The sequence below is a fragment of the Sodiomyces alcalophilus genome (genome assembly GCF_042370955.1).
Source record: "Sodiomyces alcalophilus JCM 7366 unplaced genomic scaffold ACRALscaffold_1, whole genome shotgun sequence".
Classification (NCBI taxonomy): Eukaryota; Fungi; Ascomycota; class Sordariomycetes; order Glomerellales; family Plectosphaerellaceae; genus Sodiomyces; species Sodiomyces alcalophilus.
The window spans coordinates 7490444-7504614 of record NW_027263532.1 but is presented as its reverse complement, the minus strand read 5'-3'; the positions used below and the strand labels follow the sequence as shown (position 1 = coordinate 7504614).

Sequence of the window (14171 nt, the reverse complement as noted above, 5' to 3'; positions counted from 1 at the left end):
TACCCATGCCTACCACTTATTACTAGTATAATAATCGGCTACGCCGAGTCTAAATTAGACGTCGTAGACCTTAAGAGACGGGGAAGCCCGCGGGACGCAGGGCTTTATCTCTCCCGGGGCATATACCACGCACCACTATCCAGCACTATACCAGGACCTAAAACTATATAGCTCCTTATTAGTGCTAGCACTATACGGGCACTAAACCCGTATAGCGCTAGATTAGTGCTAGCCCTATACTAGCACTAAGCCAGTATAGCGCTAAACCGATACTAGTACCGTCCTAGCACTATACCTAGTATAGCGCCGAGCCTTGGATAGTCCGAGGTTCCCCCGTGGATATATAGGGCCGGAACCTCGCCCTCTCCTTTAGAGAATATATCCTATTTATATATCACTTACTACACCCTAAGGTTACCTAACTCAAATCCTCTCGTAGGTCCTATAGTACTGGCTAGCCAGAGATATATACGGTTAGTGCACATTAAGCGATAGTAAGCTATCGGCGTTAAATTATTATCTATTATATAAATACGCTTACTGCTACTCTAAAGTAACTAAGCGGTACCTAGTATAAAGTCAGGGATCTAGCGACTAATTAATATAAGAAAACCGCTAAAAAGTCGGCGAACCTATAGCGATATATTATTAATAGCCTCGGGTATAGGTAAGTACCGTAATAACTACACCCTATACTATCGCCGGCTTTATTAAGGTAATTAATACTAATATATAAATCCAGCTAGGAAATATAAAATAAGCAGGGAGCTTCGTCCCTAATAAGAGATTCCTACCCTTTGTTAGGATTATACTATAGCTTATAAAGAGTACTTACGACTTATAAACTAACCGATAATATTATAATAATCGGTCGATAATAGGAGTTATAGGATAAGGATCGATAATAATAGGATAGCTAAATAATCGCCGTATAGTCGGCGGTTATAATAATAGAAGATAGTTATAAGAAGAAGATTAAAATACTATAAGGAGAATTACGTGACTGGACTATAGACTCACCGCCGAACGGTTACCTAAGGCTAGGTATAATACCCGCGAAAGCTTAGATAACTATAAGCAATAATAATACGCATCGCGGAGTTTCTATAGTAATATTCGGATAAATTATAAAGTATATAATCGGCGATGGAACGCCGATAAATAAAGGAGCGGCCACTCTTTTGTCCTACGGGTTTTTAATAAGGGCCCGTATAGAAATAGAACCAGATAACGATAATTAATCGGGATAAACGCGTAATTAAAGGCATCACGATAATACGAGTCTACGGGACCAGACTTGTTAGGGGGGGCAGTATAATAAGATAATCGTAGACCCGTCGGTATATACTCGGACCGATAGCCGCGCACGGACTACCGATCCAAATCTATCTCGTATACACGTTAAGGGATACAGTTTAATCCCTTAAGTTAAAGTCTTAGTTTAAAGTCAGCGCTTAATTAACAAATATACTACGATTACTCTATAATACTAAGCTATTAAGGCTTTTCTATAATATCTTTTCCTTAACTAAAGTCCAAGGACTTTCCTTTCGTTATAGGTTTATACCTCGCGTTATTTAAGGGAAAATAGCGTATAGGCCGCGCCGGGCTATTCGTTCTAGTCCTTATACGTATAGTCTAGGTAAGCGAGGAACGCTTTAGGTTCACGGGTACCTCCCGGTCCTTTAGCAGCGTAATAAGCCGATACTATTTACTAAGCACTCCCCTCTAGGTATAAGTTAATATAATATTATGTTTCTATTTAGTTATTAAATAAGCATTTATCTAGGAGGAGCTTCTCGCGTATCTATTACGATTATATAGCGTAGTCTGCTTATCTTCCGCCAAACTTCGCGGAGTATACTAAAGGCTGAATGCATAGGGGACACGGTTCCTATAGGACTTTTATTTAGAGGGGAGTAGGACTTACCGGGGTAGGAGGACCTATTACTAACTCTATAGGTGTATTTATAAGGGCTCCGTTTAAGGGTAGCATAAGATTAGGGGAAGGTCGCTATAAGGCTTAGGCGTTTACGAAACCGTTTACGAGTTATTAAAGCAGTTCTTATTATTAAGCTATTTATTCTTATAAAGGACCTAGTATCGTATTCATAGCTGCGGTAATCCTTTGGTCCGTTTATTTAGCTAGCTTAGCGGGGCTTATAGGGCCGCCGCCGCCTAATAGCGTGATTATATCTAGGGCTATACTAATATTTCGCGTGGGGTTTACTTGATTCTAGCTATATAAACGGCTAGTCATAGGTTAATCGTATTAAGTAAGGCCGGATAATTATATTAGCTAGAATTAAGGAAGGAAAAGGTAATGGTTTATAGAAGGAAGCAGGATTTATTAGGCTTATACGAGTCCACGGTAAGGGTAGCGCAAGGTCCGAGCGTCGGATCTACGCCCTAACTAGCAGTTCCGGCCTTATACCGAAACTGTATATTCGAGGGGTTAACCCGGAACACCTATTATTAATTAGCGGCTTAGGCGCTTAGTCCCTTTTCTATCTAGCTATCATAGGTCTATAAAAGGATTTTCCTAATCACTTTTTTAGGTGAGGATAGTATTATAGTATCGTTCTAAGGTGCTTATAGAGTAGCCTTAGTAAGTAGTATGCTAGGCTCTACTAAGTAGTATTGGATAAGGGCCTTTAGTAGATACTCTTTTGCTTTATTTTAGGTGTCTCTGCCTAAACCTAAAGTCTAGGGCACTACCTAGAAGTAGGGTCACTATTAGTAACTTAGCTAGTAGGTTACCTGCCATAGTAATAAAAGTAGAGCTAGTTATTAGTATATATAGTAAGGATATAGAAGAATTTATTATCACGGGTTAACCCCTTAAACGTGTAGTTCCGGTATAGGGCCGGAACCGCTAATTAGCGCGTAGGTCCGACGCTTGGACCTCGCGCTGCCCTTGCCGCGGATTCGTATAAACCTAGTAAATCCTGCACTTCTCTATAGACCTTTTCCTTCCCTTTCCTTAATTCTAGCTAATATAATTATTCAGCCTTATTTGGTGCGATTAACCTATAACTAGCCGCTTATATAGCTAGAATTTAGTAAACCCCACGCGCTACGTTAGTATAGAGTTAGATACGAACGCGCCGTTAAGCGGTGGCGGTCCTATAAACCCCGCTAAGCTAGCTAAGTAGACGGATAGAAGGGTCACCGAAGCTATTAATACGACGCTCGGTCCCTTATAGGAATAGATAGCTTAATAATAAGAGCTACTCTAATGATTTACGAACGGTCTCGCGAACGCCTAGGCCCCGTAGCAACCTACCCCTAACCTCGCGCTCCCCTTAAAGGGAGCCCCTATGAATATACCTACTAAGTCGGTAGCAGGTCCTCTAACCCCGGCGACCTCTACCCCCCCTTAGATTATAGTCCTATAGGAACTAAGCGAACTATATCCGCTATATACTAAGCCCCTACTATACCCCGCGAAGTTTAGTAAAAGACGAATAGAGTACGCTACCTAGTTATAGTAGATACGCGATAAGCTTCTGCTAAATAAACACTTATTTAATAACTAAGCCGAAATATAGTATTATATTAACTTATACTTAGAAGGGAGTACCTAGTAAGTAGTATTAACCTTTTATACCGCTAAGGGGCTAGGAGGTACCCGCGACTTAAAGTTATTCTTTACTTACCTAGACCGTATATATAAGGACTAGAACGAATAGCCTTACGCGGCCTTTACGCTACGTTCTCTTAGATAAGGCGAGGAATAAACCTTTTTATAGTTCTTACCGAAATTTAAAAAACAGATCGCCTAAGTAGGTAGTAACGAGTAGGTAGACTCGGCGAAGATTATTTTCTTAAAGGGAGCCCTAAGCTAAAAGCTACGTAGCGCCTTAGTTACCGCGAAGTTACCCCACGATTATATAAGCTAGGTTATTAAGGTCTAGAGTATCGCCTAGAAGCTAGAAGGTCTACGCCTAACTAGCCGGAACACTTATATACTAAACTAAACCCGGAACTAAGAGACCGATACCGACGGAGATATTATAATAAGCGGGATTAATTAAGTCCGGCCCGATACGATTATAGACCGACCTCGCGATAACCGGGAGTGCTAGGGTTATAGGAAAAAGGGATATATCCGTATAAACTATAAGTCCCGGGATAAGGGCTTAAAGGCTAAGGGCGCCCGCGTAGCGAAGGTTTAGGCCGGGGATAGTAACGTCGCGATAAGTTTAGACGGTTCGGATAATAAAGAGTTAGGAAAAGAATAGCTTTAACGCGAAAACGGGCATTAGAGCCGATAGCCGCTTTACGGCGGGAGTAGGAGGCGCTTAAATACCTAGCTAGTAGCGACTTAGCTTTAATATTAATATAAGTAAATAAAAGATATATATATATACTCTTATAGATACGGGTTATAACTATTATACTACTATAAACGAACGCTTTACCTAAAGACTTTAGTTACCGTTAGTCGATAAGAGAAGACGACTACTAAAAGGATTCTTAGATATATCCGAGCCGGCTATTAGCGCTAGGATCGCCGCGTTTAAGCTCGAGATTAACGGCTATATATAACGAGTCTTCGCCTATATAATAGAAGGACTAGATTAGGATAAATTCCCAGGAAAACCGTGGCTAGAATATAATAATATTACGTATTACGCGAAGAATCGTAGGTTATACTATAGAGTCGCCGATATTAACCTACGACTAATAGGCGAAAAAGAACTAGCCGATATATAAGCTATCCGCGAGGTAAGGCTAGTCTCGGGATCGGTATTTATAGCCACGATACGACGGATAAGAAGGGGATTAAAGAGAAAAGAAAAAGATAAGTTTAACGCCTTAATCCGGGCTATTAGTATACGGGATATCGATAAGACCCTTTATAAAAAGGAACTAATAGACCCTTAAGACTATATCCCTACGAATATACTATAAGAGTTTAGCGACCTTTTTATACCTAATAAGGCTAACGATTTACCCCCCTACCGACTAGGCGTTAACCACGAAATCACCCTAAAGCGAGGACCTAATAGACTTAAGCCGACCCTATTATAGGGGCCCCTTTACGGTATATTAAGGGAAGAGTTACTAGTGCTCCGGAAGATACTTAATGACTTAATAGATAAGGGATTTATACGAGCTAGTAGCTTAGCGGCTACCGCGCTAGTTTTATTTATAAAAAAGCTAGGGGGCGGGCTGCGCTTTTACTATAATTATAAAGCCCTGAACGCGATTACCTAGCGGGATTATTACCCCCTTCCCCTAATTACCGAGACCCTATATAACCTAGCTAGCGCTAAGTGGTTTATAAAGCTTAATATAATCGCCGCCTTCTATAAGATCCGTATAGCCCCCGGGTATAAAAGCAAAACGGCCTTTAGAACGCGCTTTAGTCTCTTTAAGTGGCTAGTATACCCCTTCGGACTAAGCGGCGTACCCGCTACCTTCTAACGCTATATTAACTAGACCTTATAGGAGTTCCTTAACGACTTTATCACGGCTTATATTAATAATATCCTAATCTACTTAAGTGGATCTTATAAGGACTATAAGGCGAAGGTCCGACTAATACTATATAGGCTTATAGATACCGGCCTAAATCTCGACCCGGCTAAGTATAAGTTTAGCGTAACGATAATAAAATACCTGGGCTTTATTATTATAATAGGTAGCGGAGTATCCTATAACCCTAAGAAGTTAAAGGCTATCGGCGACTAGGAGGCCCCTACCTCTATAAAGGGAGTATAAAGCATTTTAGGATTTATAAACTATTACCGGATATTTATTTATAACTTCGTAGGTATTATAGCCCCCTTTATATTATTAACGAAAAAGGACTGGCTCTTTAGGTAAGGGACTAAAAAAGACGCCCCCTTTAAGGAACTAAAACGACTTTTCTAAATAAAGCCTATCCTATAGTTATAGAACCTAGACTATAAGACTATATTAGAAACCGATTACTTAGGCTACGCGCTAGGTAGTATCCTATCCTAGGTGGATAAGCTAGGATATTATTATATAGTCGTATATTACTTACGTAAGCTTACCCCGGCAGAGTATAACTACCCTATCCACGATAAGGAGATACTAGTAATTATAAGCTACGTACTCGCTTAGAAAGCAGAACTAACTAGCTACGAGTAATTCACGATATTATCGGACTATAAGGCCCTTAAGTACTTTATAACTAAACGGTCCCTTACCGAAAAGTAAAGCCGCTAGGCTAGCGAACTAGCCTAGTTTAACTTTATACTAGAGTACCGGTAAGGTACTAAGAATTTCACGGTGGATACCCTCTTTTATCGTAAATAGGATACCCTAAAGGATAGCTTAGACGACTAGGAATAGGGACGGGTAATTTAATTAATACCTAACTCCGCGATCCCGAAAACGATCCTTAAGCCGACGATATAGGGGATATCCGTTAAGCGTGTATTCGAAGTAAATAAAGACCTTTAACGACTTTAGGATAAAACTATAAAGACTAACCCCTAGTACTAAGGGGTCCTTGCCGCTATTACCGCGAGAGCCTATAGCTTTAACCCCTCCCTTAGACTATAACTATAGATCGCGGAATATTCTCTTAACCCCATAGGATATATAACTTTCCGGGATCGTCTCTAGGTTCTAAGCTCCGGAAAGGACTCGCCGTTAAAAGGACGCTTAGTATAAGCGATCCACGACTCTATTATCGGCGGCTACCCGGGTAAGGAGAATATAATCGCTATAATAGCCCGATAATTCTTTTAGCCTGGCATAAATAAGGATATACAGAAGTTTATCCGTAACTATAATCCGTATAATAAGAGTAATTAGTAGCGGAATATAAAGCGCGGGCTATTAAAACTATTACTTATACCAGAGCGAATTCGTAGCTATCTGGTAATAGACTTTATAACGGACCTGCTATTTACTGGTAAGGGCAGGGCGAGGTTCTTATAGGTAATTATAGATAGGCTAATAAAGTTACTAACGTTAAAAGCGATAGAAATAATAAAAACGGAGGCCTACGCGGAATACTTCCTAAATTACGATTTTAGGTTCTATAGTATACCCCTTTTAATCGTTAACGATTAATGTTTAAACTAGACCGGGAGGTTTTAACGATACTTTTATAAACTTATAAGGATTAAGCAGCGACTTAGCACGGCTTATTACCCTTAAACCGATAAAAGGCCTAAAAAGCCAAACTAAGATATCCAGGCCTACCTCTATGCCTTTATATACTATTCCTATGATAACTAGGGTTGCCTATTACCCGCCGCGTAGTTATCGCTTAATAGCAGGAAGAGCTTAATAACCTAGCTAAGCCCTGTTTTCTTAGAACACGGGTACCACGTCGACCCTATCTAAATCCACGACCTAACGCCTATATACCCGAAAAAAGCCGCCGCTTATAACCTACTAAATCGCTTATAAGGGGCCGTGGAGTTTATATAAGTAGCTATAGCCTTAAAGTAATTATAGGATAAGGAATCCGCGAATAAGCGGCGACTCCTAGTAGAGCGCTTCGAAATAAAAGACCTCGCTTAGCTCTTTATAGCTAACTACTCTACGCCTAGGCCCTTAAAGAAGCTAAGCTAGCTATACTAAAAGTATAGAGTAATAAAAGTAATTAACTCCTATATTATCGAGTTAGATATACCCTCGGGGATATATCCTTACTTCCACGTCGATATCCTAAAGGGAGCTAGCCACGACCCCCTCCCTAGATAGGTTATAACCGACCCCTAACCCGAACCGATTAAGGATATACTTTATAGTAATAAAGAGTAGGAGGTAAAAAGTATCTTATACGCGCGGAATAAACGGCGAGGTTACGGCGTATAATATAAGGTATTAGTGCGATAAGCGGGTTATGCGGAACCTACTTAGGAGCCGTTAAATACTATATAGAATACTAAGGCGTTAAACGATTTCGAAGCGGAATATAGCCCCGCGGATAAGAATAATAGGCCTTTATAGGACTATATTATAAGGAATACGCGAAGATAAAGAGACCCTAATATAAGGAGGGTATAACCTATAGTCGTAAGTTAATTAAAGGGGGGGGAATTTACTAGCCTTCTTACCGGTTTTTAAGGAGATAGATAATACCTTTATAAAGGACTTTAATTAATAACCTTATCGCCTAGGCCCTTCTAGCTATTATTATTATTACTACTATTAATAATAAGACCGCTACCTCCCTAAAAGGCGGTAAGGATACCCTCTAAGAGGCGCATTATTATTACGCCCTAGAAGCGAACCTCGCGGCGGAGGGCCGCCACCTCATAGCGGAGACCCTTATTATTATCAACGGAGGCGGGGGCGGAGTTAGCGGCGGCGATAGCGGGAGCTGCCTCGGATAAGGAGGCGTAGTAGTTACTACAAGCTAATTTATAGGCCTCGCGGAGCTAGGCTAGGGTTAATAGCGACCTAGAAAAGGATAAAGGGGGATACTTATATTATTATTATTAGGGTTATCGCGTATAGCGCGACCCGTATCGGCTAAAGGCTTAATAAATAGGATAGCGGCGGCGGGGAGCTAGGAAGGTTAGTCGTAACGACCTCGCTTATAAATCATAGGAAACTTATAGGGCGGTACGGGTAGGATCCTATAGTTTATTCGTAGTATTTAGGATTATTATAGGCCGCGCTAGGCCCGGATTAAGTATAGTATATTTAGTTAAATTTCTATTTAGTACCGGCTATATAATCGGTATAAGGGCGATAAAAGGCGTCGCGAGGTTAGCTAGGGGGTAGGCTAGGCTATATTAATACTTAGTAGGCGTCACGGCTTACCGAAGAGTTAGTAAGATCCTCGCGGCGAAGTATTAGGCTATATCACGAACCTCCTTTTTAGCCGGACGCTTACCGGTATTCGCTATAGCGGTAACGGCCTCCTCGGCTATACTCTTAACTGATTAACCTTATCCCTTATTATCGGAGGCGGGGGGGGGGGGCGCGATATTACTAGTAACTAGCTATTCCTTAGTAATACCCTTATAGGTATAGCGGGCGCTATATTAAGGAGCGGATATCTATACGCACCCTATTAGCTACTACCTAGCCGGCTTAATATAAGGGCTTATTAAGAAACTTATAATAATTAAAGAGATAAACGAAAAGTTATAAATTATAGGATTAACGAAATACCTATAAGGATAATAAGACTATACCGCGAGTTAGTATAGAATAATATAGCTCTTAGCACGGAATTAATAATAAAGCTTACTACTAAAATAATATTATAGGCTTATAAAAGGAAAAACTAATTATAAATAAAAATCCGGATAAAACTATACTTATACTATAATATTAAATAATAGAATATAATAAAAGCCTATAAAGCTATTTATTATAGTAGTTTATAAATAAAAGAGAAAGAGTAACTAGGGGTTATTTAATATAACTAATAAGCGTATAGCGGAGCGCGGAGTATTAACGACTTATAGGCGAAGTTACTATAAACCACGCGCGACGCTAACCGGCCTAATATAAGGGAGGATACACGCCTCCCTCGCGCGGCGTTAGGGTAAAAGGGGGACTAGCGTTTAGTTATCGCGACCTAAGGAGGGGGAGGGGAGGGGGGTAATATCACGGGTTAACCCCTTGAATATATAGTTCCGGTATAAGGCCGGAACCGCTAATCAGCGCGTAGGTCCGACGCTTAGACCTTACGCTACCCTTACCGCGGATTCGTATAAACCTAGTAAATCCTGCACTTCTTTATAAACCTTTTCCTTTCCTTTCCTTAATTCTAGCTAATATAATTATTCGGCCTTACTTAGTGCGATTAACCTATAACTAGCCGCTTATAGTTATTAATATATATATCCTTTAATTTATATATACTGCCCTTATAATAATAATCTAATAGGTCTCTTTCCTCGATTAGCTAGGCGCCTACCTTATAAATACTAGCACAAGGCTTAAATTTATAGTATTTATATTTATTATAAGTCCTGCTTTAGGGTAACTAGGTACTAGGCAGCGTGCGCCTTTATAAAGATATATAGCTCCTACGGCGTAGTCACCTTTATTAAAGCCCTTTAGCGGCTTAGGGTACTCGTATCTTTGGCCTACTTAAGGATATAATTAAGTCCCTTTTTAGCTTTATCGTAATACTTATATTCTTTTTCGAATAATTAGTACACTTTATTATATAAGGCCCTTCTATTAATCGTTAGCTTAGCGATATTCTAAGCAGGATTATTAGCGCCTTATATAGTTTAGATAGGCTTATAAGTCGGTTTAGTAGGTTATTTAAGCCTAGGATATAGATTATCTAGCTTTAGGAACCGCTAGGCTCCGTAATTATAGGCGTTAGTTCTAGGTGTTAGTTTAGTACTAACAGGACTAGACTTCCTATACTTTGTGATTAGTATAGATAGTCTTCGAGACGGGTATTATAGTAATAGTTATAAGGCAGTTATAACGATACGTTATCGCTATATAAGGCTTAGCGAATATAGCTTTAAAAGATCTTTAAGTATATAAAACTCTTAATTATTATATAAATAGCGTATATAAAATTAGTAGTAAATATATTAAGTTACTTAACTCTATAAAGCGATCTAACCTGCTAGAAAAATCTGCCCTTAATCCTGCCGATAATGACTTATACCTAATCCGGAACGGAACAACCCGTTCCGTCCATGTTCCGGTCCACCCTGTGCCACACTACTCTTATTTTCCCGGTAAGGTATTCGCTTACTCGGGATTTGCCGCGATCGCTCTAGAAACCCGAGTCTCTTCCTCCTTCGGCGACTTAGTAATCAAATTATGCTTGTCTTCTTCATACCCGTCGTCATCTGTTTCAAGTCAACGTCGCCCGAGTTTGGAAGAACTTGCCTAATGGCCGCTTCGTCGTCCCTTGATGCGCATGCAGATGAAACATGGGAACGTGGCTGCCGCACCGAGTAACTTGCCACTGCTGCAATTTTCCTATTTCGTCACGGTGCCCTCTCCGTCCCTTCCCGTCGGGTGGCCGGAAGCATGGTTTTCCGCAAGTTGGAGTTGCTGTTCTGGATAACATCTGTCGCGGGCGCCGTTCCTCGACGCAGCCTCGCCCTGGGTCGCTGTTCCCCAAGAACACCGATCTGGCCAGTTGCCGAACCTGGTACGATGAATGCATTAGGTGACCTCGCTCTAAGTCCTACAGCTGGCTTCTCGTCGCTCTGTCCGCTAAGCGCGGAGACTGTGCCACTTAGCATCTTGAGATTATCAGCACTTCATCTAAGGTGACACGGGGTGGAAAGGTGGCACATACCTTTCCAGAGCAGGGCACAGAAGATTCAACGACGGTGTTTCTTATCCTGTCTCGCTCGTCATCACATGCGGCCGTGGCCCGCCGGCCGCCTGCTAGGTTCCTGATTGGCTTGCGGTGACGCAGAGACATTCGTGAGGTAGTAGAGCTTGGTGCTACGGCTCCTGGTGGTTCTTTTGACGAATTCAGAAGAGGCTGCCGGCTTTTCCGAGCACGGCTGGCCTCTGCATTGAGGTCTTTCACCTTGCAACTTTCCGTTTGACGATGGATACAAATTAGGTGTTTGCTCAGCTCGTGCACCGCTGTTGTCCACGACACGGGGGGATGGGGCTCCGCTGGCGGACATGAAGCCACATCATCACGGGACGAGAGACCCGATATGCCCCGGGGGCTTTTGATAAGATGGACAGCCTTTGCAGTCGAAGCCTGAGTTGGAGATGAGTATGTCGACGGTACGCTCCGGCGAGGTCTCGGTGGCTTTGGCTCGCCCCGCATTGCCGCTTCGAGATCGTGAAGCACTGTGCTGGACCACCAAGATGGGTCATAAAGCTGCAGGGAAGTCTGTGAGACAATGGATTGGATGCCAAGCTGGCCCTCGTCAGCCATTCTTGTTCTATGGCCCATCTCGTATTCGAGACAACCATCGCTTCGATCCTCGATCGACATGGACTGTGCGCTGCCTACTAGTCCACTGACGTGGCTGAAGACGCCGGATGACAACGCTGGGTCACTATAGCCTCCTTCGAGAACGCTGATGACCCGCCCACTAACATCCAATCCCTCCTCCGCTGCCATCCTGACGACATCCTGCGTCATCCGCGCATAGAACCCGGTGGGCACATTTACATTTTGACGTTGCATGCCCTTCATTTCCCACTCGCTGGCGTCGAAGCCGGCCGCAAAAAAGATGGCCGCCTTTGGTTGCTGCTGGGCAGCGCGCAGACGAATAGATTGTCGCTTGAGATATGCTCTCACTTTGTCAAGAAGCACGACATACCTAGTTTCATAAATCTCCCAAAACTCGGCTTCCGAGGCCCACGCCTGGAGGTGCACATTCCATATCGTCTGGCCGTGCGCGTTTTCAATACACAAGCTCGCGTTCCTGACTTTGTCTTCATCGCCCGCCTCGCAAGGATATGAGTTAATGTCGTGAAGGCTGAAGTATCCGATTGAGGCCTTCTTCCACGCCGCAGCGTTCTTGGATGCGGCCGAGGCCCTTGCATTTTGCTGCCATGTGATTGCCTGCGAGCCGTCTCCATGATGAAGGTCAAAGTCGATAATAGCCGCATGTGTTAAACCGTAGTCGAGAATGGCATGCATGATACCAACATGTACGTTGTTAATCCAGCAGAAGCCCGCGGGGAACGATGCCAAACAGTGGTGGCCAGGAGGCCGGACGGCAACAAAAGCACGACGTGGTCCTGAGGTGAAGACCCGATCCACGGCCTCGCAAACTGCACCGAGAGCGGCCTCTAAGGCATCTAGAGATTCTGCACACAGGCACAGATCCCTCTCATGGGATTCTGCAGGAGCGTGTTGATCAGACCCTGCATTCATTTCAGGTGTTTGTAGCTCTATTCCGCCCATGGCCAGTTTGTTTTGAGCCGAATTGCACATTACTGTCACCTCCTCCACCCACTTGGCTCCGTGTATATTGGTAACAGCAGGAGACGCAAGGGGTAACCTGCGAGTAGTTCTGAGGATTTGAAATGGTATTGGAACTGTTGCTGGATCTAGGTTTGGGTGGATGGGATATGATCCGCCGGAGTGGCGTTGCCCTAGCCGGACATAAGCCATGGCGACTCCCAAGGCACTGGCCCGAATGCTCTCGGGTCGGTCAACTATGGTGCACAAGGCAGCCCTGGACGTTTGCGGGCGAGAGAGTCGGTGGCCGTAGCAGGCATCATGTATAACGACGACGACATCGGCGGGTGTATTCGAATCAGGGCCATGGTGGAGTTCAAGCTCGGCCTTGAAATAATCGCTGGCAACGGAGCTAGCAGTGAGTACGGGCTTCGGACTTCCTCCTGAGATAGCCGAAGGAAATGGGAATTTCGGGGTCGGCGAGGAAGTTGGGATCAGGCTGGAACGACGGGACGGGTCCTGGCAAGGAACACTCCCAGTAGCAGACCGTAAAGAGCTAGTGGAAGCCTTGTGCAGCAGGGTGGGTGTAGACGATGTCGATCGCGGCTCTTTACTCGCAGGACTTCTTAGCGACCAGGGCCTAGCATGGGACGGGGACGTTCGTGGAAGAGAAGAATTGTAAGGAGACAAGCCGCCGGGAGTAGGGGTTGATGTGACCTGCTGAACTGCAGGCGAAACTGTGAAGGAACGATTCTTGAAGGGCTGTGATGAGCCCGGGTCGTCAGTGGCCTGTGTTACTGCATGCTGTGATTCCAGGGGCGGCTTTTCAGACAGAGAGGACATTGCGAGACGTCCCGGGGCATATAGGTAGAATACAAGCTTAAAGGGAATACAAAAGTCACATACATAGTCCCCCTAGTAAGGCCCCGTGCGAAAATTGCAACAACTTTGAAAAACATCATGATACAAAAGTTAGAGCACCGGTCATCCGGCCCCCCTGTCCGGTCCTCCTGGCACACTTAAACTCTTTCCGGCTTGAATAATCCACTATATCTATATAGCTCGAAATTACCTAAACTTTCAAGGTTTTCCGATATATATATTTATTAGCTATAGAAAGGGTTTACGCCTAGCTACTATTATAATTAAGATTAGCTCCCTAATAATACTAACTAGCCGATTAATACTAAGAGTACGTTTATTCCGACTAGGGCATTTATTTATTCCGACTAGGGCTCTATTTTTATAGCCGGTGCTAGCCGCCCACTATCATAATCCTTCTATTTTTATATAGGCAGGCAGTTTAATTGATCTACCACACCACATAACCATAATATCGCCTTTTCCACCTTCA

General features: G+C 43.2%; 1 protein-coding gene across 1 annotated transcript; it reads right to left on the bottom strand.

The window, feature by feature from the left end:
• Positions 1-10497: 10497 nt before the first annotated feature.
• Positions 10498-13765, bottom strand: ACRALDRAFT_1045635 (uncharacterized protein). Its single transcript, XM_071015400.1, has 2 exons — positions 11237-13765; positions 10498-11180 (listed from the first exon to the last, which is right to left on the bottom strand). Exons 1-2 carry the CDS (start codon positions 13658-13660, stop codon positions 10920-10922), a joined length of 2685 nt encoding a protein of 894 aa, XP_070880227.1. The 5' UTR covers positions 13661-13765; the 3' UTR covers positions 10498-10919.
• Between the last annotated feature and the right edge of the window lie 406 nt (positions 13766-14171).